The sequence below is a fragment of the Anomalospiza imberbis genome, chromosome 23, assembly GCF_031753505.1.
Source record: "Anomalospiza imberbis isolate Cuckoo-Finch-1a 21T00152 chromosome 23, ASM3175350v1, whole genome shotgun sequence".
Lineage (NCBI taxonomy): Eukaryota > Metazoa > Chordata > Aves > Passeriformes > Viduidae > Anomalospiza > Anomalospiza imberbis.
This window is the reverse complement of record NC_089703.1, coordinates 6,427,273-6,453,725: the sequence shown is the minus strand read 5'-3', so window position 1 is coordinate 6,453,725 and position 26,453 is coordinate 6,427,273. Positions and strand designations below refer to the sequence as shown.

Below are 26,453 nucleotides of genomic sequence, written 5' to 3'. Positions count from 1 at the left end.
CCTCCAGATTCCTTCCTCAACCCCTCCTCAGCCCCTGGAGAGCCAAAACTGAGAGAAAACTGGTGAGGAACGGTGAGAAGGTGCCATTGAGAGAGGCAGAGCAGTGGCAGGTGTCCCTCTGGGGCAGTGGCAGTGCTGGATGTCCCCTGGCTCCGGGCACAAAGGCTCACACCCCGCTCTTGTTCCCAGACACTCGGGGACAGGGGATGCTCTCTGTCCTGGGGCTCTTCCTGCTCTGATCTCTGCTTGTCCTTGTCCCCCGCTGGCCGGCTCGGCGCTCGTGCAGCGCCCGTGGCACCGGGACAGCCTGGCCACGGGGACAATGCCCTCCCTTGTGGCAGCTCCACAGCAGCTGCACTGTGAGCCCCACACTGGGGCTGTGTTCCCTTGGCTGCATCCCCCCGTTTCTCCTGCTCTGTCTGTGAGATTCCCTGATCCTCTGCCAAGGCTGGGCCTTTTCATGCTGGGCTTGGCCTTCCAATTATCCCATTATTGTCCATTATCCCATCTACCACTGTCCATTATCCCATTTCCCATTTCCTGTTCTCCATTATCCCATTTCAATTTCCCATTATCCCATCCCCCATTGTACATTATCCCATTTCAATTTCCCATTGTCCATTATCCCATTATCCCATTTCCCACTATTCCATTTCCCCATTTCCCACTATCCCATTTCCCTATTTCCCACTATCCATTATCCCATTTCCCATCCCCCATTGTCCATTATCCCATTTCCCACTTCCTGTTCTCCATTATCCCATCCCCCATTGTCCATTATCCCATTTCCATTATCCCATTGTCCATTATCCCATCCATTTCCCATTCTCCATTATCCCATTTCCCACTGTCCATTATCCCATTTCCCACTGTCCATTATCCCATTTCCCTTTCCCATTATCCATTATCCCATTTCCCATCTCCCATTGTCCATTATCCCATTTCCATTATCCCATTGTCCATTATCCCATTTCCCTTTCCCATTATCCCATTTCCCACTATCCCATTTCCCACTATCCCATTATCCCATTTCCCATCCCCCATTGTCCATTATCCCATCCATTTCCCATTTCCCATTATCCCATTTCCAATCTCCCATTTCCCAGCACTGGCATGCAGGGATGACATTCCCAGCTCCTGTCACCCCACTCTGCTCACAGAACCCCCAAATTCCTCCCTTCTGAACCCCAAAAAAAGCCTGGATTGCTCGAGGAATGTCCTCCCTACGATTCTCCTGCTCTGTCTGTGAGATTCCCTGATCCTCTGCCAAGGCTGGGCCTTTTCATGCTGGGCTTGGCCTTCCCCTTTCCCCTTTCCCCTTTCCCCATCACTCTGTTCATCCAAGACTCTCATTGAGGCACCTTTGTTAAATAGGCTAATTAGCAAAATCTATAAAATTGTGGAAGTGATCTAATCATGAATATACATTTCAACACACCCCACCCTAGCAAAGTATTGCACCATAAAAATCCTTATTAAATGCTGAGCTAAAAAACCTTTTTCCCTTAACCGCGTCTGGCTCTTAATTTTAAGGAAAATTAATTTTTAAGGAAAATTAAATTGAAGGAAAAGGCGTCACCTCATTCAAAGGGAGGGAGGCATGGCAACAAACCCCAAATCTGCCTTCAGCACCTGCCAAAATATTCCCACAGAGCCACTTCTGTGGCAATCCAGCAGGGATTAATTAAAAATTCCATGTTATTAATCCACTGGATCCCCACATTCCAAGCCATGGAATTGTATTTTGGGCTGTACCTGGCAGGAGAGAAGTTTTTGGCTCTGAGAGAAGACAGGTTGTGCTTGGGAGACCCTGATCCATGGAATATCCCTTTTTTTTTTTTTTTGCCCAGTTGGGAATGCAGACCCTTGAGGTGAGGGGAAAAATGTCCCGGGAAGAAATGGAACAAGGAAAGGCTTTGGAGCCTGGCTTTGATTTGAGGCTGAGTCAAGGCCAAGCCACGGCCCTGGATTCTCCATCCCTGAGATCACACAGGCCTGGACCGGAAAAAAACCCACAAAAACTCCTCACAAAAACTGCTGGCTCTCGCACGCCAAAAAGGCCAAAAAGCACAAAATTCAGCTTTTCTCCCATCCAGAACCAAAAGGGGATTGATTGTTTTGGGGATTAATGCTCCAGAGAGGTTTTTCCTCCATCCCAAACCCAGCAATGACCCCACACCACCACAAAATCCCAAATTCTCCTCAGAAAAATGCAGGAACAACACCCAGAACCTGCTTTGCTTTTAACCCCAGGCTCTCTGTGAAGACACGAGCTCAATTTCAGCCCTGCCAAGCCTTTTTGTCCACAAAAATCACAAAATTCAGCTTTCCTCCTCCTAGAACCAAAGGGGGTTTGGTTATTTTGGGGATTGGTGCTCCAAAGGGGATTTTCCTCCATCCCAAATCCAGCAATGACCGCACACCACCGCAAAATCCCAAATTCTGCTCAGAAGAATGCAAGAACAACACCCAGCTTTGGTTTTATTCCCACATTTCTGAGGTTCTCTGTGAAGACACGAGCTCAATTTCAGCCCTGCCAAGCCAAAAAAAAAACCAAAATTCAGCTTTTCTCCCATTTAAAACCAAAGGGGGGTTGATTATTTTGGGGATTAATGCTCCAGCGGGGTTTTTCCTCCATCCCAGGCACAGCAATGACCCCACACCACCACAAAATCCCCACGTTCTCCTCAGAAATATGGAACACTCAGCTTTGGTTTTATTCCCACATTCCTGAGGTTCTCTGTGAAGACACGGGCTCCATTTCAGCCCTGCCAAGCCAAAAAAATCACAAAATTCAGCTTTTCTCCCATCCAGAACCAAAAGGGGTTTGATTGTTTTGGGAATTAATGCTCCAGAGGGGTTTTTCCTCCATCCCAGGCACAGCAATGACCCCGCACCACCACAAAATCCCCAAATTTTCCTCCAAGTCCTCCTGGGGTCAGTGCCACCTGCCTGGCACAGTTCCAAGGCACCCAAAGGGTTTTTGGCAAGGAGCTTTTTTGGCAAGGAGCTTTTTTGGCAAGGAGCTTTTTTGGCAAGGAGCTTTTTTGGCAAAGGTTTTTTTGGTAAAGGTTTTTTTGGCAAAGGTTTTTTTGGCAAAGGTTTTTTTTTTCCTGGGAGCTTGGCTGCCACGAAAGGAGGAGGCTGGTTCAGTGCAATCTCTGCACCCTCAGTGGGATCATCCCCAAAAATCTCCTGGACAATCCCTGGGGCAGAAGAGCTCCCAGGACGAGGCTTTGGGCAGCAAGGAGCTGCTCTGTTTGGAGGTGACTCTGGGCAAAACCAGCTGAGCTCTGCTCTGGCCCAGATAAATCTATTTATAGCAAGCGTTATGCTAATTCCACACGGATCTGAGCTGCTGGCACTGCTGCAGCAATGATATTTTCTGCTACCTGTCCTTTCAACCACCCTGAGCAGCCAGAAAATGTTCAATTCTCAAATCACCAGCTCTGTGTGCTTCCCTTTCCAGACATCTCCATTCCCTGCTGATTTCCTCCCCCTGGAAATTGCTGGTTCACCCCAACATTTGGAATAAGTGGGAGAAACCAGCTTGTAAAAATAATTTCAAAGCCTCCTGTATTTAAGTCACTAAAGAAAATTTAAACTGAATTGTTTTATCACCTTACCTGAGGTTCATGTTAGGTTTTGTAAAGAATAATTCATTTACTGCCCCTTTTGTGAGCTAAGGAGTGTGGAGGGGATTTAACTCATCATTAAAATGTCCCCGTCCTTGGGATAAAGGGATTTTTTTTTTTTTTTTTGCCTCCCAACAATTTCTTAATGGAGAAATGGTAATAAAGAGCTGCTTGCAGTGGTTGGGGTCTCCTGGTTTTGCTCCAGGATAATGGAATAAGCTGGATTTCTAATCTTGACTAAAATCTCTCCACAGATGGCTGCGGGCACCATGGAGATGTGGGAGGCTGTGCCAGTGTGAGCAAGAGAGAGTTTCCTGCAGGAAAATCCAGGTGGAACAGCAGAAACTCGGACACTGTGACACCAAAAACAACTTCCTCTTTGTTATTTTATTCTTTCTGGTTTGTTTTCTTAAAGCCTGCTGAAAAATCTCTTCTTCCTTTCAGTGGTTCCTGAAAAATTTGAATTTTTCATCAAATCCATCAGCTCCAGCTCCTCTCCCACAGAGATCTCTTCATCATGCCCAAATCTGGTTTGCACTTCACAGACATTTCCTGGTGTTTGGAGCTGGTTTTCCCATTTTTCACAGAGATTTAAGCAGGAACAAAACCCCTAAATCACCTTCCATCGTGTTTTCTCTGAGGTGCAGGTGTGGGAGGCTGTGCCAGCGTGAGCAGCAGGGAGTTTCCTGCAGGAAAATCCAGGTGGAACAGCAGAAACTCGGACACTGTGACACCAAAATCATCTTCCTCTTAGTTATTTTCTTCTCTTCTGGCTTGTTTTTTTTTAAGGCCTGCTGAAAAATCTCTTCTTCCTTTCGTTGGTTCCTCAAAAATTTGAATTTTTCATCCAGCTCCTCTCCCACAGAGCTCCACCAGCCCCAAATCCTCTACCATGCCCAAATCTTGCTTTCACTTCAGACATTTCCTGGTGTTTGGAGCTGTTTTCCCCCATTTTTCACAGAGATTTAAGCAGGAACACAACCCCTGAATTAGCTTTTCTCTGAGGTGAAGACATTTCCGTGCCCAAACTCAGCTCTGGCTTTGGCAGCAGCACTGAGAACGTTTTTACAAAGCCCCAGTCCCTGTCTGGAACTTGTTAAATGTCAGTTTACAGCTCCTACCCTTCCCTGAGACGCTGGAGGTGGATGTTTAGACAAGGCTTTGAAGCAAGATGAGTAAGATTTCAGAGTTTTGTTGCTTGCTGTGTTCAGTTGACTTTTTTTTTGCATTAATATTTTGCAAAAACCTGGCAGTTTTCTGGAGAAAATATGGGGGTTTTTTAATGCACACAAAATTCCCATTTCTTTTTCTTCTTCCTCCCATTCTTCTTCTTCCATTTCTTCTCATTTCTGCCCAGACTTTAAGAATTAGGAATTGGAATTTAATCAAGTATTTGAGTTGACGGAGCGCTTTCCTCCATGAGAGCCAGCCCAAGTTCCTGCAGCACCAAGGAGCTACTTGGGGAAGGTCATTAGGATTAGGTGACCTCCAGAGGTTTCTTCCAACCTCAATTACTCCAGGATTTAATGGCTTAAAGATGAAATCCTTCCTTAGCCCTCCTAATGCACTCCTGATGTCATGGATCTAATGATAACAGGTTTTTCCCCCAGATTCTCTTTGGCAACTCCCAGCCAAACCTCCCCAGGAACATCTGGATTTCTCTGGGTGTAAAACAGAGGGGGAAGGCTGCACTGAAAGCATTTCAATTTCCACCACCCCTCGGTGCAGCCCAGAGGGGAAACCCTGACAGAAATTAGAGCAAATTATTTTCCTAATTACGCCCCTGGGGCTTGAGCAGCTTCCCAAATTTTGGGAGGAAAGAGAAGCAGAGCAGCAAGGTCAGAGTTCTGAATTTCCACAGCTGGCCTGTCAGGGGGGTGTGAAAAAAAACAAAAAGGATTTTTTTTTTCGCAGTTAAAAAAAAAAAAAAAGGATTTGGAGAGGGCAGGTGGGTCTGGCTGCCTCCTCCCCAGAGCCCTGGGGTGGATTCAAAGCAGCAGAATGAAGATTTCTGTGCAAACTGAAACGTTTGCAGGATGAGCATCCCCACCCTGCTGCATTCCCAGGCTCACAGAAAAAAAACAAACTGGTGAGGGAAGGGGGAATCCTCATTTTCCTGTGGTAAAACCAGCAAGAAACGGGAGGCCCTGTGGGGCTCAGTGCCCTGGCTGACAGAAAGCCCAGAGTGGATTTAAAACTGCTCCATCCCAAGGGCAGAGGGATGAGCAGGCACAGGAATGACCCCACAGCACCACAAATCCCAAATTCTCCTGGGGAAAATGCAGGAACAATACCCAGAACCTGCTCTGCTTTTATCCCCAAGCTCTCTGTGAAGACTCAAGCTCAGTTTCAGCCCTGCCAAGCCAAAAAATCACAAAATTCAGCTTTTCCCCCATCCAGAACCAAAGGGGGTTTGGTTATTTTGGGAATTAATGCTCCAGAGGGGTTTTTCCTCCATGCCAAACCCAGCAACGACCCAACCACAAAACCCCCACATCAGAGCCCTCAGAACTCCCCATTTTTTTCTTGAATTAACGCTGTTCGTGTCCCTTTCCACTCACTGAGAGTCATTCCTCAGCTCCAGGGCTGGGCTGGGCTCCTGCAGGGGCTGGATTCTCCCCGGGGTCATTGCCCAGGTGTGTTTAATGCTGATGGATGGGCAGGGAGCTGACAGCAATCACCTGCTCTGAAACCACCTGAGCTCCCTGCAGGAATTTATTCTGGTTATTTTATTCTGGAACCGGTTCCAGGCCTGGATGGATCCTCACCTTCCTCTCTGCTCTGAGGATTTTTATTTTTTCAAAGCTCCCACCTTGAGCTCACTGCAGGAATTTATCCCTGGATGGATCCCCACCTTCCTCTCTGCTCTAAATATTCTTTTTTTTTTTTTTTTTAATTTTTTTTTTTTTTTTTTTTGCAGCAGGCCAGCACAGCTGTGCAGGGTTGATTTTAGCACCACATCTCCAACGTGCTTTGAGGAAACCCCAGTGAGAGATGCAGGCCTGGAGCAGAAGCGCAACTGCAGCACTGAACACAGGAATATTCTTTTCCTGAGCTGAAGAAAGACTCATTATGTGCCACGAGACCCTTTAGACGACATTTGTTTGCTTTCTTTGACAAGCAAAATGGATTTAAATTTAAAAAAAAAAAAAAAATTGCCTCAAACAGTTCTGCCTTCTCCCCAAGTGACCTTGGTGGCATCCGTTTACCCACAGGGCTGGAGGAGCTCCAGCAGCTTTTGTTGAGACTTCCCCCAGCCCAGAGGAGCTGCCCTCCCCCTGCAGGGATCTCTTTCAGCACTAAATGCTCTTTATTTCATTTTTTTTTTTTTAATTCATTTTCTGCCCCTCCCTCCCTCCTCTGGGCCTTGGCAGCTCCCCAACCTCTGGGCTCGCTTTGTTTGGGGCTGAAAAGGATTTTTCTGCCAAACCCAGCCCTGAAGTGGGACCAAGCAGGTCCCTGCCCCTTCCTCTTCCTCTGCCCTGGCAGAGCTGGGTGGCACTTGGGTGACAAGTGACAATTTGGCGCCCTCCCAGAGGTGCCAGATGGATTTTGCTGTGCCACAAAACTGGGATTTTTTTCCCAGTGCCACAACCCTTTCCTAAAAGGGTGAGAGTTTGTGGGGCTGCTGGGGGAGCATGAATGGAAGTCCTAGAACTACTCATCCCTCATTTTAATTTATTCCTCTCAGGGACTGGGTACAATCCCACTTTTCGGGGGAATGTGACTGTGGAATTCATCCCCACGTGAAAAATGAGCATCTCAGCTTTGGGAAAGGACATTTTGGAGGGGATTCTCACCAGCCTCACGGGCTTTGTGTGCTCTCTCTCCCCCTCCCTCCTTTCCCCCTTTTTCCCTTTCCCCTTTCCTTTTCTTTTCCCCTTTTCCCTTTTCATTTTCTTTCCTTTTCCCCTTTCCCTTTTCCCCTTCCCCACATTTCCCAGTTCCCAGATTTCCTGCTGCCTGCCACATCCCTTGGAGGTCCTGAATCCCCTCTGCAGGATGCACAGCCCTGTCCTGCTCTGCATTCCCAGAAAAAGCCAAATCGTTGAGGGAAGAGGGAATGGTCAGGCAGGAACCAGGGATCAGGGGCTGGAGGAAAACGAAAGCAGCCTCTGTGCTGGCTGAAGGCAGAACAAAGCCCATCCCAAAAGGATGAGAGTTTATGGCTGGGGCTGCTGGGGGAATGAGTCCCAGACACCACCCAAACCTTCATTTTATTTATTTCTCTCAGTCCCATTTTTCTCACAGTCCCATTTTTCCAGCTCCAGCTTCCCCTGACACTTCTCCCGAGGGACCAGAACGGTCGTGCAGGGGCTGTGGAATTCATCCCCACATGAAAAATGAGCGTCTCAGCTTTGGGAAAGGACATTCTGGAGAGGATTCTCACCAGCCTCATGTCCTTTGTGTGCTCTCTCTCCTCCTCCCTCCTTTTCCTTTCTCTTTTCCCTTTTCTTTTCCCCTTCCCCAATTCCCAGATTTCCTGCTGCCTGTCACATCCCTCTGAGCTCCTGAGTCACCTCTGCAGGACCAGCATCCCTGTCCTGCTGCATTCCTGCATTGCCAGGCTCACAGAAAATTTAGGAATTCTCCCCGTGCTCCTCCTCAGGGCGCTGAGCTGAGGGTGAAGGAAGGGGGGAAGGGGCAATCATCAGGAGGAAACAGGGATGAGGGTCTGGAGGAAAATAAAGCATCCTCTGTGGGCTGAAGGCAGAACAAAGCTGGCCTTGTAGGAGCTGGGGCTGAGCAGAGGAGAAGAACTCCAGCACCAAATCCAGGCCAGAACAGGATTCAGCCCTGCAGGATGCCTGGATTTCCATCCCCACGCTGGGCATTCAGCTAAAAAACCAGCCCCTGTGGCAGGCACGTTCTCTCTCTCTCAGGAGTTTTTTCATAGAGGAGCACAGAGAGAGGAAAGAGAAAACAATTTCTATTCCTGCTCCTCGTTTTCCCATGTGGAACGTGCTTGGAGCATTGTTCACCTGGGGTGATTGCTTGGTTGGGCTCTGGTGAGGATTGTTGGAGCTGATGGCCAATCCAACCCACCTGTGGCTGCACTCTCAGAGAGGGGCACGAGCTGGGAGTTGGATATGGGAGTTAGAAAAGTAGGTTTGTGCCTTTAGGATCTCCTTTAAATAGTATATTAATGGGTTATAGCATGGTTATAATAAAGAAATCATTCAGCCTCCTGGACTGGAGTCACACATCAGCATTTCCTTCCACCGGGTTCCCCTGCATTTACAACAATCCCCCACTCCTGGATTTCCTGAGTGCCAGCCACTTCTCCAGCCCCACAGCTCAGGGGGGAAAAAAGGGGGAAGGGAAAGGAAAAGGAGGGAGGGGGAGAGAGAGCACACAAAGCACGTGAGGCTGGTGAAAATCCCCTCCAAAATGTCCTTTCCCAAAGCTGAGACACTCAGGGAGCAGAGCTGGGAGCCCACGAGCCTGGATGTGACATCTTCCCATCAAATGGAGGAACGTGCCCCTGTTGCTGGAGTAAACAAGTCACCCTCTGTCTCCTTAAAAAGGACAAAAGCCCAGGAGTTTCTCTCCTCAATTTGGTTAAAGACACCTCAGAGGACCTTGGGGACTTCACCTCACATTAAGGACACCCGACTGGACAGGAGCCAGAAAGTCCCACCTAAGCCATTCCCTAGAGAAGAAGAGAACTGTCGCCCTGATTTTTAAAAGTGTTGAGTTTTCTTTTATAGCTCTTTTGAAAGTTTTTAAGTTCTTTTAAGTTTTCTGTGCCTTCTGATGTTCACGTGTTTCTACTGCAGTTCTCACACGCTGTTCATGTAAATAAAGATTATTTTGCACTCTCCCTTGTGGGAGGAGAGAATTGATGGACTGTTGGTTTGACCAGTGTGGTTGGAGAGGTGGCAGTTTCACTCTCCAATCCACTGCCACTTCTAGAACTCTATATATTGCGAGGTCAGAAATAAAATTAGCTCTTTTTCTCTTTTGAACTCACCAAACTTCTGTGTACTCATTTGTGTCCAATAGCCACAGAGAACAAAAGAAGGAAATCACTTTTGCGAAGTGTTTTAGCAGGAGCAAGAACCTCTTGCCCTGGCTCGGTTTTTCTCTGTCAAGAGCTTTGTTATTTTGCCTTTTATTAAAACTTTTTTGTTTCCAGCCCTGTCGCAGGAGCCATCCTGCTGCTTTTATGCCACCTGAGGTAGCTGAGCTATCAAGGGTGTGAAAAATGCATTTTTTATGATTGGCTTTTCACAAATATTAAACTGAATGCTGTATGTATGATGTCATATTGATTAAAGTGCTGTATTGACATTTTAATAGTATGGTAAATGTAGTTTTATAGTTAAAATGGAAGCGCTGTATGTGGGTTTTTTTTTAAAGGAATGAGACACTGGCTTCGAGATAACAGTCACAGAACACCTAAATCTGCCAGAGAAGAGGAATTTAGGGTTTTCTTATCAGAAGAAGCTGATTTCTTCAGGCCTTGCTCAGACTCGAAGACGCCGTGGAGATTAAAAGAAGGAGTTAACATATTCCAGACAGATTTCTTATTTTAAATAGCATGTATGCATAACCATGAATTATGAATGAATATGCAACAGGGTATGGTTTTTAAGGTTATCCCTTTGTTCACAAAGCATGCTTGTCAGGGCTTAAGTGCCCAAAAGCATCCAGACCTCCAGAATTCTTTGCTTTTTATTGTCTTGTAATTGTCCTAACTCTTAAATTTTTTATTACTCTAACTGTATTCCTGTTTTTATAACCATTTTATTATCATTAAACCTTTAAAACTTTAAAAACCAAGTGATTTTTATTGTCTTGTAATTTTCCTAACTCTAAATGTTTTATTACTCGGACTGTATTGCTATTTTTATGACAATTTTATTATTATTATTATTATGATTATTAAACTTTTAAAATTTGAAAAACAATTATTATTATTATTATTATTATTATTATTATTATTATTAAACTTTTAAAATTTGAAAAACCAAGTGATTCATGCTTTTCACAAAGGGTGTAATGCTTGTCTCTGAGAGCTTCTGAGACCTGGCTTAAAGAGGAAAAGCATCTCACAAATCCCAGAGTTTTGCAGTTTAGGAGCTGGCACCATCCCACATTTTCGTGCTTTTTCTCCCAGTTCGGATGAGTCAGTGGCGCATCCAGAGCTCGCCTCCTCCCAAACTCCCCGGCTCAGTCTGGCTCGGATTCCACTCTGGGAATAAAGGCAGGATGTCCCTCCACAAAAATGTCACTCGGCCCCCAAACGCCAGCTGGGCAGACCCAGGAGGGGCAGCAGGAAATCTGGGAATGGGGGAAGGGTGGGGAAATGTGGGGAAGGGGAGAGGAAAGGAGGGGAGAGAGGGAAAAGGAGGAAAAAAGGGAAGGGAAGGGAAGGGAAGGGAAGGGAAGGGAAGGGAAGGGAAGGGAAGGGAAGGGAAGGGAAGGGAAGGGAAGGGAAGGGAAGGGAAGGGAAGGGAAGGGAAGGGAAGGGAAGGGAAGGGAAGGGTGGGGAAATGTGGGGAAATGGAGAGGAAAGGAGGGGGAGAGAGGGAAAAGGAGGAAAAAGGGAAGGGAAGGGAAGGGAAGGGAAGGGAAGGGAAGGGAAGGGAAGGGAAGGGAAGGGAAGGGAAGGGAAGGGAAGGGAAGGGAAGGGAAGGGAAGGGAAGGGAAGGGAAGGGAAGGGAAGGGAAGGGAAGGGAAGGGAAATGTGGGGAAATGGAGAGGAAAGGAGGGGGAGAGAGGGAAAAGGAGGAAAAAGGGAAGGGGTGGGGAAATGTGGGAAAGGAAGGGAGGGAAGGGGAGAGGAAAGGAGGGAAAGAGAGGGAAAAGGAGGGAAAGAAAGGGTGGGGAAATGTGGGAAAGGGACAAGGAAAGGGAAAGGAAGAGAAGGGAGAGGAATAGAGGGAAGGGAAATGTGGGAAAGGGAAAAGGAAAGGGAAAGGAAGGGAGGGAAGGGGAGAGGAAAGGAGGGAAAGAGGGAAGGGAAATGTGGGGAAAGGGAAAAGGGGAAAGAAGGGAGAGGAAAGGAGGGGAAAGGGAGGAAAAGAGGGAAGGGAAGGGTGGGAAAGGGACAAGGAAAGGGAAAGGAAGAGAAGGGAGAGGAATAGAGGGAAGGGAAATGTGGGAAAGGGAAGGAAAGGGAAAGGAAGGGAGGGAAGGAGAGAGGAAAGGAGGAGAAGAGGGAAAAGAGAGAAGGGGAAAGGAAGGGAAGAGAGGGAAAAGAGGGAAGGGAAAGGAAGGGAAGGGAAGGGAAGGGAAGGGAAGGGAAGGGAAGGGAAGGGAAGGGAAGGGAAGGGAAGGGAAGGGAAGGGAAGGGAAGGGAAGGGAGAGGAAAGGAGGAGAGGGAAAAGGAGGAAGAAGGAAAGGAAAAAGGAAATCTGGGAATGGGGGAAGGCTGGGGAAGGGGGGGGAAAGGGGAAAGGAAGGGAAGGGAAGGAAGGGGAGAGGGAAGGAGGGAAAGAGGGAAAAGGAGGGAAAGGGGAAGGGAAGCGTGGGAAAGGGAAAAGCTTTAAGAATTCCATTTCTCTCTCAACATTTTGTGTCCTATTCCACATTTTAAATCAAATTTCTAATCCCAAATTTTACATACAAAATTTGTATTCTATATTTTAAATCAAATTTTTCTCAAAGTTTCCATACAAATCCACACCGTGTGAGCCTTCTGCCAAGCTTTAATTCCATTTCTCTCTCAACATTTTGTGTCCTATTCCACATTTTAAATCAAATTTATCTCAAATTTTACATACAAATCCACACCATGTGAGCCTTCTATCAAGCTTTAAGAATTCCATTTCTCTCTCAACATTTTGTGTCCTATTTTAAATCAAATTTCTAATCCCAAATTTTGCATTAAAAAAATTTGTATTCCACGTTTTAAATCAAATTTCTAATCCCAAATTTTGCATTAAAAAAAATTTGTATTCCACATTTTAAATCAAATTTCTAATCCCAAATTTTGCATTAAAAAAATTGTATTCTACATTTTAAATCAAATTTCTAATCCCAAATTTTGCATTAAAAAAATTTGTATTCCACGTTTTAAATCAAATTTCTAATCCCAAATTTTGCATTAAAAAATTTGTATTCCACATTTTAAATCAAATTTCTAATCCCAAATTTTGCATTAAAAAAATTTGTATTCCACATTTTAAATCAAATTTCTAATCCCAAATTTTGCACACAAAATCCACACAGTGTGAGCCTTCTGCCAAGCTTTAATTCCATTTCTCTCTCAACATTTTGTGTCCTATTCCACGTTTTAAATCAAATTTCTAATCCCAAATTTTGCATTAAAAAATTTTGTATTCTACATTTTAAATCAAATCTCCCATACAAACACACACCAGCTAAGCCTTTAGGAATTCTCTGCTAAATCCATTTCCCACCAAAAAAAAAAAAAAAAATTAAAAAAATTAAATAAAAAAAAAAGGATTCCTCTATTTCCCAAACTCCTGGTGGGAGATAAAAGGCAGATAAAAAAGGCAGATAAAAAGCAGATAAAAGTTATCTACTGGGGCAGCCCTGGGATGTGCAAGAACAGGTCCTGGCAGGTGATTAAACTGTTTTAAATTTTAAATTGTTTACTGGAAGTGCAGCTTCATCTGCCAAGCTGGGGGTGAGACACAATTTAACATTTACATTTTCATTGAATTGAATTGAATTTAAACATTTTCGATTTGAACATTTAAGTCGCGGAATTAAAAAAAAACTTCCAAATAAAGCCAATTTTCGATGTAGGAACTGGGATCTGTGAGGTGAGGTGGGTTGGACACAGAGCTGGAGGTGGCTGTTAATTATTAGGAGGTTTTTGTTCATCTTGGGGAATTTTTTTTTTTTTGGAGGTTTTTTTTCCCCTCCCTGTGCGTGGCAAAAAAAGGCAATTTGATTGTTTCAAAGGCTGTCCGTGGAGGAGAAGAAACCAGGTGGAAAAATGGCACAAACCTTCTCTGGGAGGTGCACAGGGGCTCTGTGGATGCAGCAGGAAAAAGAGAATAATTCCTACCCTGGGATGGGAAACCATCCCAAACCAAAATGTTAGCATTTCAAAAAAATCACAAATTTAAAAAAAAAAATAAAATTTAATTTTTTTAATCGATATTTTAATTTTCTTTAATTTTTAAAAATTAAATTTTTATTTTTTAATTAAAATTTTTAAGTTTTAAATTATTTTTTTTAATTTTTATAATTTATAATTTTTTAATTAAAATTTAAAATTTTAATTGAATTTTAAAATTAAATTTCTGCCTCTTCCACGTAGTTTCCTGTGGCAAAGGGCTTCAATTTTTTCAATTCTCTGCCGAGAACTGGTTTTCATTTTTGTATCTATTTTTATCTCCCCTCACCTCATTTTTATCTCTATTTTTGTACATATTTGTGTATTTCACTTCTTCAGAGCTGTAGTATTTTAGGGACATGCCATGTTCTGTGGGAGAAGCCCCGTCCCTCACACACCCCCTAAGATTCTCCTGCATTCCCAATAATTCTGTAATAAAAATTCCCAAATAATTCCAGCAAAAGAGCTCATGAAAGACCTGGCAGGAAGGAAGGGAAACACAGGGGGAGGCTGAGCCCTGCAGCCTTTGAGAAAACCTGAATATTTTAAATTTATTCCTTTTTTTTTTCCTTCTAACATCAGGATTTCCCAATATTCAAGGTGTCAACTCTGAATATTTCAACTTGGTTTTTCTTTTTCCTTCCTATTCCTATCAGCATTTCTCAATATTCAAGGTGTAAAGTCTCAATAATTCAACTTGGTTCTTCCTTTTCCTTCTAACATCAGGATTTCTCAATATCTGGGTTGAAAACTTTGAATATTTCAACTTGATTCCTTTTTTTTTCCTTCTAACATCAGGATTTCTCAATATTCAAGGTGTAAAGTCTCAATAATTCAACTTGATTCTTTTTTTTTTCCTTCTAACATCAGGATTTCCCAATATTCAAGGTGAAAAATCTCAATATTTCAACTTGGTTCTTCTTTTTCCTTCTAACATCAGGATTTCTCAATATCTGGGGTGAAAACTTTGAATATTTCAACTTGATTCCTTTTTTTTCCTTCTAACATCAGGATTTCTCAATATTCAAGGTGTCAACTCTGAATATTTCAACTTGGTTTTTCTTTTTCCTTATTATTCCTATCAGGATTTCTCAATATTCAAGGTGAAAACTGTGAATAATTCAACTTGGTTCTTCCTTTTCCTTCCTTCTAACATCAGGATTTCCCAATATTCAAGATGGAAAGTCTCAATATTTCAACTTGGTTCCTTTTTTTCCTTCTAACATCAGGATTTCTCAATATCTGGGGTGAAAACTTTGAATATTTCAACTTGATTCTTTTTTTTTCCTTTTAACATCAGGATTTCCCAATAGTCAAGATGTAAAGTCTCAATAATTCAACTTGGTTCTTCTTTTTCCTTCTAACATCAGGATTTCTCAATATTTGGGGTGTAAACTCTGAATATTTCAACTTGATTCCTTTTTTTTCCTTCTAACATCAGGATTTCTCAATATTCAAGGTGTCAACTCTGAATATTTCAACTTGGTTTTTCTTTTTCCTTCCTATTCCTATCAGGATTTCTCAATATTCAAGGTGAAAACTGTGAATATTTCAACTTGGTTCTTCCTTTTCCTTCCTTCCAATGTCAGCATTTCTCAATATTCAGGATGTAAAGTCTCAATAATTCAACTTGGTTCTTCCTTTTCCTTCTAACATCAGGATTTCTCAATATCTGGGTTGAAAACTTTGAATATTTCAACTTGATTCCTTTTTTTTCCTTCCTATTCCTATCAGATTTCTCATTATTTGGGGTGCAAACTCTGAATATTTCAACTTGGTTCTCCCTTTTCCTTCCTTCTAATGTCAGGATTTCTCAATATTCAAGACGTAAAGTCTCAATAATTCAACTTGATTCTTTTTTTTTTCCTTCTAACATCAGGATTTCCCAATATTCAAGGTGAAAAATCTCAATATTTCAACTTGGTCCTTTTTTTTTTTCCTTCTAATGTCAGGATTTCCCAATATTCAAGACGTAAAGTCTCAATAATTCAAGTGGGTTCTTCTTTTTCCTTCTAACATCAGGATTTCCCAATATTCAAGGTGTTAACTCTGAATATTTCCACTTGGTTCTACCTTTTCCTTCCCTCGAATGCCAGCATTTCTCAATATTCAGGATGTAAAGTCTCAATAATTCAACTTGATTCTTTTTTTTTTCCTTCTAACATCAGGATTTCCCAATATTCAAGGTGAAAAATCTCAATATTTCAACTTGGTCCTTTTTTTTTTTTCCTTCTAATGTCAGGATTTCCCAATATTCAAGACGTAAAGTCTCAATAATTCAACTGGGTTCTTCTTTTTCCTTCTAACATCAGGATTTCCCAATATTCAAGACGTAAACTCTGAATATTTCCACTTGGTTCTACCTTTTCCTTCCCTCGAATGCCAGCATTTCTCAATATTCAGGATGTAAAGTCTCAATAATTCAACTTGATTCTTTTTTTTTTCCTTCTAACATCAGGATTTCCCAATATTCAAGGTGAAAAATCTCAATATTTCAACTTGGTCCTTTTTTTTTTTCCTTCTAACATCAGGATTTCTCAATAGTCAAGATGTAAAGTCTCAATAATTCAACTGGGTTCTTCTTTTTCCTTCTAACATCAGGATTTCTCAATATTCAAGACGTAAAGTCTCAATAATTCAACTGGGTTCTTCTTTTTCCTTCTAACATCAGGATTTCCCAATATTCAAGGTGTAAACTCTGAATATTTCCACTTGGTTCTACCTTTTCCTTCCCTCGAATGCCAGCATTTCTCAATATTCAGGATGTAAAGGCTCAATAATTCAACTTGATTCTTTTTTTTTTCCTTCTAACATCAGGATTTCCCAATAGTCAAGACGTAAAGTCTCAATAATTGAGCTGGGTCCTTCCTTTTCCTTCTAACATCAGGATTTCCCAATAGTCAAGGTGAAAAATCTCAATATTTCAACTTGGTCCTTTTTTTTTTTCCTTCTAATGTCAGGATTTCCCAATAGTCAAGATGTAAAGTCTCAATAATTCAACTGGGTTCTTCTTTTTCCTTCTAACATCAGGATTTCCCATAGTCAAGACGTAAAGTCTCAATAATTCAACTGGGTTCTTCTATTTCCTTCTAACATCAGGATTTCTCAATATTCAAGACGTAAAGTCTCAATAATTCAACTGGGTTCTTCTTTTTCCTTCTAACATCAGGATTTCTCAGTATTTGAGGCACCGAGTCCGAATAGTTCAACTCGGTTCCTTTTTTTCCCTTCTAACCTCAGCATTTCCCAATCCCCGAGGTGCTCACAGCTGAAATATTCCCCTTCTGCACATCCTCCAACCCTCCTGAAGCAGCCAAGCTCATTCCTCCAGCCTAATCTCTTGTTCTCCCTCTCACAGGCAGCCTGTGTCTGGCCATGGGGGAAACAGTTCATAATTCCAGGCTTAAATAAGTGGCTTTTGATAAAGGTCCAGCTTTGGGAGCTCTGAGAGCTGGCTTGTTTTCATGGACGGGGCAGACAGAGCAGAATGATGTTGCCTGCATGCTAAAAAACTTGGCCTGGAGCCCACAGACACACAGAAAATAAATAAATAAGTAAAGGCATCAGTCGGCGCTGACGGCAGCAGGAAAAGGGTCAGTGCCATGTGGGACAGACATCTGGACAGACAGCTGGACAGACAGCTGGACAGTGAGGGCACGGCTCAGGCTCGGGGCCACCAGCCGGGGCTCACAAGGGATGGAACGAGAGGTGGGGGAAAAAAAAGGGGGGAAAAAAGGGGGAAAAGCCTAAGGATAGGTGGGGAAAAAAGGGGGAAAAGCCTAAGGATAGGTGGGGAAAAAAGGGGGAAATAAAGGTGGGTAAAGCCTAAGGATATGGGGGAAAAATAGGAAAAAGTGGGTAAATCCTAATGATATGGGGGAAAAAAGGGAAATAAAGGCGGGTAAAGCCTAAGGATAGGTGGGGAAAAAAGTGGGAAAAGCCTAAGAATACGGGGGAAAAAAGGGGGGAAAAGGGGGAAAAGCCTAAGGATAGGTGGGGAAAAAAGGGGGAAAAAAGGGGGAAAAGCCTAAGGATAGGTGGGGAAAAAAGGGGAAAAAAGTGGGAAAAGCCTAAGGATAGGTGGGGAAAAAAAGGGGAAATAAAGGTGGGTAAAGCCTAATGATACAGGGGGAAAAAATGGGAAAAAGTGGGGAAATCCTAAATGATACGGGGAAAAAAAGGGAAATAAAGGTGGGGGGGGGAAAGGGAAATAAAGGTGGGTAAAGCCTAAGGATAGGTGGGGAAAAAAAGGGGAAATAAAGGTGGGTAAAGCCCAAGGATAGGGGGGAAAAATAGGAAAAAGTGGGTAAATCCTAAATGATATGGGGAAAAAAAGGGAAATAAAGGTGGGAGAAAAAAGGGAAATAAACGTGGGTAAAGCCTAAGGATAGGGGGGAAAAAAAGGGGAAATAAAGGTGGGTAAATCCTAATGACAATTAAAAAATAGGGAAATAAAAAAGGGGGGGGAAAGATGGATAAATCCTAATGATAGGTGGGGAAAAAAGGGGGAAAAGGTTTGTAAATCCTAATGACGGGGGGGGAAAAGGGAAATAAAGGTGGATAAAGCCTAAGGAAAGGCCAAAAAAAGGGGGAAGGAAGGTAGATAAATCCTCATGATGGGGGAAAAAGGTGGATAAAGCCTAATGACAGGTAAAAAAAAGGGAAATAATGGTGGGTAAATCTCAATGACAGGTAAAAAAATCGGGAAATAAAGGCAGATAAAGCCTAATGATAGGGAAAAAGGTGGATAAATCCTAATGATGAGGGGAAAAAAGGTGGATAAATCTCAATGACAGGTAAAAAAATAGGGAAATAAAGGTGGATTAATCCTAATGACAGACCAAAAAAATAGGGAAATAAAGGTGGATAAATCCTAATGACAGCCAAAAAAAAGGGAAATAAAGGTGGATAAATCCTAATGACAGACAAAAAAAAGGGAAATAAAGGTGGATAAATCCTAATGACAGCCAAAAAAAAACAAAAAGGGAAATAAAGGTGGATAAATCCCAATGGCAGCCAAAAAAAGGAAAGGGGATAAAAGGTGGATAAATCCTAATGGTTGCTGAGTGAGCAGAGGATTGATGAAAGCATTTCCTGCCTAACTTCACGGCAGAGTCCCATGATTCCGTGACTCCGGAGCTGTCACCTCAGCTGGCACTGCCCATCAGCTGGCAGCAGCAGGAAGAGCAGGATCTCCCGCAGAATTCCAGCCAAACCACGTGCAGCAGGACCCTTCCCACATCCCCACCCGCGGCAATGACGGAGCTGCACCCGCCCAGGTGCTCGTGTCACCTCCGCAGCCACCCACGGCCACAAAATGAGAATTGGGCACGCAGCCTCAGCCCCAGAGCGCTGCAACCCCTCTGCACGGAGCCAGCCATTCCTAGAAATGGTCCGGAAAACCATTACATGGTTAAGAAACCATTCCTAAACAAAACGCAAGCTGGTTTGGGTTGGGTTTGTTTTTTTTTGGTTTTTTTTTTTTCCCAACAAACACAAAGATTCCGAGAAGGAACAACACGAACCATCTGCAGGAAGCAGAAACCCCCCAATAACTCCTTCCCCTGCTCACACAGGCAGCCCAGGTCGCTCCTGCTGGCTTTTGTCTGCGTTTGGCTCATGCGGGCGGCGCAGAGGCGGCGGGGCTCGCTCCCTGCGGGAGCTCAGCTCCTCCCCGAGCAGCAGCAGCGGCAGCCCCGAGCCCCTCCGGGATGCTCCCGGCACAAGGGAGCGGCAGCGCCCGGAGCCTGGCGGCTCCTTCCCCGCCAGCCCCGGGCGCTCCGCAGCGGCCTGAGGAGGATGCGAGCACAGCCAAGCCGGAGCCTTTGTTGTCACAGCCCAGATTCCTCCCAGACCGCTAAAAAAAAAAAAATAAATAAAAAAATCCGCCCTCCGAGAGATGGGGATGTGAGCGCATGGAAAATGAGCGTGTTCCGCAGCCGCGGCTCTGCGGGCGGCTCCGAGCGCCGGCCCGGCCGAGCCCCGCGGGGGATGCGCGCTCCCAGCGGGATCGGGCGCTGGCGAGCCCCGCGAACCCCGAATCGTTCATCTGCCAGGCGTCCGAAGGCGGCGGGGGAGGGTGGGATGCGGGACACGGAGGGATGCGGGGTGCGGCAGGGATGGGGGGCGCGGAAGGGAGGGTGCGGGGAACGGGAAGCTGGGATGCGGGAGGGATGCGGGCACGGCGGGGCAACGCCTGCGGCCCGAGGCATCCCCGGCTGCCGGCTCAGCGCGCTGGGCCCCGGCTCCGGCCCCTCCCGGGCCCGGGCTGCGGGGCCGGTCCCTCTGCCCGGGCGCGGCCCTGCCCGTCCTCCCCCACTTCCCGAGCCATTCCCGGGGCGGCCGCGGCGCCCCTGCGCTTACCGGAACCGGGGCGAGTCCTTGATGCACTCCTCGAACTCCACCGTCATCCTGCCGGCTCGGCCGCGCTGCGCTCAGCGGAGGAAGCGCATCGCCCGCCGGCTCCGAGACGCGCGGGCAGCGCCCGCCCCCCGCCCGCCCGCGGCACCGGCCCGCCTCCCTCCCGCGGCACCGGCTACGGCACCGGGCACGGCTACGGCACCGGCCCGCCTCCCGCGGCACCGCCACGGAACCGGGCACAGCACCGGGAGCGGCCCAGCCTCCCGCGGCACCGCCACGGAACCGAGTGCAGCACCGGGCACAGCACCGGGAGCGGCCCAGCCTCCCACGGAACCGGCGACGGCACCGGCAATAGCCCAGCCCCGGAACGGCACCGGCCCGCCTCCCGCGGCACTGCCACGGCGCTGACACGGAACGGGCCCGCCCCGCAGTACCGGCGACAGCCCCCGGTACAGCCCCGCCACGGCTCCGATCCGCCTCCCGCAGCACCGACACGGCGCCGGGAACAGCGCAGACCCGCCTCCCGCAGAGCCACGCACAGAACCGGACCGCCTCCCGCACCGCGGACACCGGACACGGCACGGACACAGCCCTGACCCCCTCCCGCACACCGGACACGGCACGGACACGGCACGGACACAGCCCTGACCCCGTCCTGCACACCGGACACGGCACGGACATGGCACGGACACAGCCCTGACCCCCTCCCGCACACCGGACACGGCACGGACACGGCACGGACACGGCACGGACACAGCCCTGACCCTGTCCTGCACACCGGACACGGCACGGACACGGCACGGACACAGCCCTGACCCTGTCCTGCACACCGGACACGGCACGGACACGGCACGGACACGGCATGGACACGGCACGGACACAGCCCTGACCCTGTCCTGCACACCGGACACGGCACGGACACGGCACGGACACAGCCCTGACCCTGTCCTGCACACCGGACACGGCACGGACACGGCACGGACACAGCCCTGACCCTGTCCTGCACACTGGACACAGCACGGACACGGCACGGACACAGCCCTGACCCTGTCCTGCACACCGGACACGGCACGGACACGGCACGGACACAGCCCTGACCCTGTCCTGCACACCGGACACGGCACGGACACGGCACGGACACAGCCCTGACCCTGTCCTGCACACCGGACACGGCACGGACACGGCACGGACACGGCATGGACACGGCACGGACACAGCCCTGACCCTGTCCTGCACACCGGACACGGCACGGACACGGCACGGACACAGCCCTGACCCTGTCCTGCACACCGGACACGGCACGGACACGGCACGGACACAGCCCTGACCCTGTCCTGCACACTGGACACAGCACGGACACGGCACGGACACAGCCCTGACCCTGTCCTGCACACCGGACACGGCACGGACACGGCACGGACACAGCCCTGGCCCCTCCGGCCACCCCCGGCTGTGCTGGGTGGGTGTCACGGGCGCGTCCCGTGTCCCCAGCTCCGTGGATTCTGCCAGGCAGGGAAGGAGCTCGGAGATCCCAGGAACCCTCAGCCTTGGAGGGAGCTTTAAGCCCAGCTCAGCACCCCCCCAGCGCACCCTGGGGCACCTCCTCCCCACCGCCTCCCTGGGCAGCCCTTCCAAAGCCTGAGCACCCCAAGTTTCTCAGTATCTGATGGGAATCTCCCCTGCCTCAGCTTCCTCTCCTCCTCCTCTCACTGCGGGCACGGCAGAAGAGCCGAGACCCCACCTGAAGAGCCCCTCCTGTCAGGGACTTGTGAAGTGCTGAGGTTCCCCTGAGCCTTCTCTTCTTGAGCCCCACCAAACCCAGCTTCCTCAGCTGTTCCCCAAGAGCCATTTTCACACTTCGAGAGCCTCGTTGGCCTCCTCTGGACGCGCTCCAGCCCCTCCATGTCCTTTTCAAAGTGAAGCCATCGACTCCAGCCTGTGAGCCAGCTCCACCTGGGCACCCAGACCTGGCACTGAGTGCCACACCCCTAAAAACCTGCAGGGATGGGGACTCCAGCTGCTCCCCGGGCAGCCCATTCCAATATCCAGTGACCCTTTCCATGAAGAAAATGTTTTCTGCTCCTCCTTGGGTGAGGGTGAGGCTCAGAAGACACGCAGGACAGGTGTGGCTCAGGGCTGAGCTGGCTGTGACGCCAGCTCAGGTGCATTGTGACAACCTCAGGGGCAGCTGGTTGTGTCAGGGAGGAATTTTTTATCATGAGGGTGTTAAAACGATGTCAAAGATTGCCCAGAGAGGTTTGGCTGGAAATATTCCTATCCCTGGAAACATTCAAGGTCAGGGTGAGCAAACTGGTCTGGTGGAAGGTGACCCTCATCAAGGCAGAGGGTTGGAATAGCTGAATTTCAGCTTTCCCTTCCAAACCGTTCCATGATTTCCAGGCAGGATTTCCTGAATTTCATCTTTCCAATCCAAACCATTCCATGATTTCCAGAACAGCTGGATTTCAACTTTCCAATCCAAACCGTTCCATGATTTGCAGGCAGGATTTCCTGGATTTCAACTTTCCAATCCAAACCGTTCCATGATTTCCAGGCAGGATTTCCTGGATTTCATCTTTCCAATCCAAACCGTTCCATGATTTCCAGGCAGGATTTCCTGAATTTCATCTTTCCAATCCAAACCATTCCATGATTTCCAGGCAGGATTTCCTGGATTTCAACTTTCCAATCCAAACCGTTCCATGATTTCCAGAACAGCTGGATTTCAACTTTCCAATCCAAACCGCTCCATGATTTCCAGGCAGGATTTCCTGAATTTCATTTTTCCAATCCAAACCATTCCATGATTTCCAGGCAGGATTTCCTGAATTTCATCTTTCCAATCCAAACCATTCCATGATTTCCAGAACAGCTGGATTTCATCTTTCCAATCCAAACCGCTCCATGATTTCCAGGCAGGATTTCCTGGATTTCAACTTTCCAATCCAAACCATTCCATGATTTCCAGAACAGCTGGATTTCAGCTTTCCAATCCAAACCATTCCATGATTTCCAGAACAGCTGGATTTCAACTTTCCAATCCAAACCATTCCATGATTTCCAGGCAGGATTTCCTGAATTTCATCTTTCCAATCCAAACCGCTCCATGATTTCCAGGCAGGAAGAACAAACCCATTCCAAGGGTAAAAGTCCATAACCAGCAGCAGGATTGGCACCAATCCTGTCCCTCGTTAATCTAAATTTAATTTTCCATAGGCAGTGGATTTGCTGCTGCCAGCAGCCAGGGGATAAATCTGCAGGAATCACGCGGGGAAGGAGCACGGCTGGGTTTGTGGGTCCAGCTGAACTGAACTCCATTGCCACAGGACAGGCAACAAAATGTGGTGTGGCTAATTGAGGTTAATTAATCCCGATCTTCCACCCACCCAGCACCACAGACACAACAGCAGCAACCACATGGCTCACTGATGGCTTCGGATGAACTTTCTGTGAACTGAGACGAGGGCCTGACGTGGAAATCCCGTGTTTTAAGAAAATTCTACATCTAAATGGAAGCCATGAGTGAAGCAACAGGGCCGGGGGGGCCTGGCCGATGTCACGAGGAGCCCTCACCCAGCCAGGGATGGGAATAGTGATGAAATTTGATGTTTAATGCCATTTTCGCACACAAATCTACACCAAAATTCACCTCCGGACCAGGCTCTCATTCCCATCTGAGTTCCTAGAAGTGAAATGAGGTGAAATTTGATGTTTAATGCCATTTTTGCACACAAATTACAGCCAAGATTCACCTCCAGACCAGGCTCTCATTCCCATCTGAGTTCCCAGAGGTGAAATGAGGTGAAATTTGATGTTTAATGCCATTTTTGCACACAAATTACAGCCAAAATTCACCTCCAGACCAGGCTCTCATTCCCATCTGAGTTCCTAGAAGTGAAATGAGGTGAAATTTGATGTTTAATGCCATTTTTGCACACAAATCAACACCAAAATTCACCTCCGGACCAGGATCTCATTCCCATCTGAGTTCCCAGAGGTGAAATGAGGTGAAATTTGATGTTTAATGCCATTTTTGCACACAAATCAACACCAAAATTCACCTCCGGACCAGGCTCTCATTCCCATCTGAGTTCCCAGAGGTGAAATGAGGTGAAATTTGATGTTTAATGCCATTTTTGCACACAAATCAACACCAAAATTCACCTCCGGACCAGGATCTCATTCCCATCTGAGTTCCCAGAGGTGAAATGAGGTGAAATTTGATGTTTAATGCCATTTTTGCACACAAATCAACACCAAAATTCACCTCCGGACCAGGCTCTCATTCTCATCTGAGTTCCGAGAAGTGAAATGAGGTGAAATTTGATGTTTAATGCCATTTTTGCACACAAATCAACGCCAAAATTCACCTCCGGACCAGGCTCTCATTCTCATCTGAGTTCCTAGAAGTGAAATGAGGTGAAATTTGATGTTTAATGCCATTTTTGCACACAAATCAACACCAAAATTCACCTCCAGACCAGGCTCTCATTCCCATCTGAGTTCCTAGCAGTGAAATGAGGTGAAATTTGATGTTTAATGCCATTTTTGCACACAAATCAACGCCAAAATTCACCTCCGGACCAGGCTCTTGTACCCAGACCTTGATTTGTTGGCCACAAGCAGGAGTGAGAGCAAAAATCTGAATTATTTAAGAGCTATCAGAGGCTGGAGTGTTCTGAGGAATTCAGGGGAAGGAATTAGGCCTGGCCCAGGAGAAGGGGCTCTTGTGGTTTCTGTTTCCTGAGGTTTCACAGAGGTCAAACCAACCCTTTCTTTTCCGTGGTGCTTCCAGCGGTGCCTTTTTGTGCTACCTAAAAACAGAGGCCAAAATGAAGAGACAAAATAAAGAGAATAAAAAGCAGTTCTGTTTATTGAAGGGCCTTCAGGTACATTTAGGGCAGACAAAGCCCCCCAAAAAACGGACAACAAGTCACAGGTTTTTATATTTTTATAAGTTTGGTCCATTTGCATATTGGGTGAATGTCCCAATTACAGCTTCAGGTAATGAAGGAATTTATTCCAAGTTTGCTGCCTCCAAACTCATTTTTGTTTAACTTTTTTCTGGGGCCTGGGGCAGTGAGGTGTCCTTGACTGCCAGGCCTGGAGAGGAATTGTTGTGTCTGCCCAAAATGGGAAAGCAGTAAGTCACATTGTACATGGAATTTAGATATATTAAAAATATATTAAAATATAGTAAATATATTTAGAATACATTAAATATATTAAAACATATATTAAATATACTAATGTATTAAAATATATATGTATCATATAGATATCTCTATTAAAATAATATATTATATTATTTAATATATAACAAAATATATAAAATAATAACAGATAATATATTAATATATAATAATACATTATATAATAACATATAATAACATATAATATAATAATATTATATTATTAATTATAATATAATATACTATAATATACTATAATATTCTATAATATACTATTCTATATATAATATAATATAATATAATATAATATAATATAATATAATACAAAGATATATTAAAATATATCTTTATTAAATATATATTTAAATATATATTTATTCTATTATATATTATTGTAAAATATATAAAAAATATATATATAAAAATACAAATATATTAAAAAATAAAATATATATAAAAATATATTTTAAAAATAGAAGTTAAAATCCTAAGGCATCCCCAGCAGGGATGGAAACGAGCAGCTCCAGCCTGCACAAGGCCAGGGATTAGAAATCCCCTCCTCTCCAGAGCTGAGATTCATCACTTTCCTTTGAACAGCCCTGCTGCCGTTGTGTGCCCTGAAAGCTGCCTGGCTTTTGCCATTCAGAGCAGATCTCAGACTTGCATGAGGGGAATTCTTCTCTCCAGGGATTTTTCTCTCCCTCTCCCTGCTTTACCAACGAGCTGGGTGCTTGTTTGTGCTGGTTTGAGGTTCTTGCCCATCCAGATATTGCAGCTGAGTGTTTTAGAAGGAGTTTTAAATGCAGATTACAGGCATTGAGAACACCTGCAGCCTTTGTGTTTCACCATTTTCTTGGTTTCTTTTTGTCCCTGGAGCTGTTATTTCCTCTCAGCTGTTACTGGCACATCTTTCCAGGCTGAACTAGATGGTCTGGGATTGCCTGGAACGCCTGTGCTGGCAGGATTTGGGTTGGAAGGGACCTTAAAAATCATTCAGTTCCCACCCCCTGCCACGGGCAGGGAACCCAGGGTGCTCCAGCCTGACCCTGGACACTTCCAGGGATCCAGGGGCAGCTGCTCTGGGAATTCCACTCCAAGGAAGCCATTCCCTGTGTCCTGTCACTCTGTCCCTTGTCCCCAGTCCCTCTGCAGCTCTCCTGGAACCCCTTTAGGCCCTGGAAGGTGCTCTGAGGTCTCCCTGGAGCCTTCTCTTCTCCAGGTTTTTAA

At 46.0% G+C, this 26,453-nt stretch overlaps 1 protein-coding gene across 1 annotated transcript in view; it reads right to left on the bottom strand.

Moving 5' to 3' along the window:
- The window catches only part of ACAP3 (ArfGAP with coiled-coil, ankyrin repeat and PH domains 3), a 66,263-nt gene extending 46,093 nt beyond the window's left edge, over nt 1-20,170 (bottom strand). Inside the window, exon 1 of the mRNA XM_068171363.1 lies at nt 20,038-20,170. Within this exon, the coding sequence (XP_068027464.1) occupies nt 20,038-20,084 (47 nt within the window). The 5' untranslated portion in view covers nt 20,085-20,170. The remainder of the gene's footprint in view (nt 1-20,037) is intronic.
- Between the last annotated feature and the right edge of the window lie 6,283 nt (nt 20,171-26,453).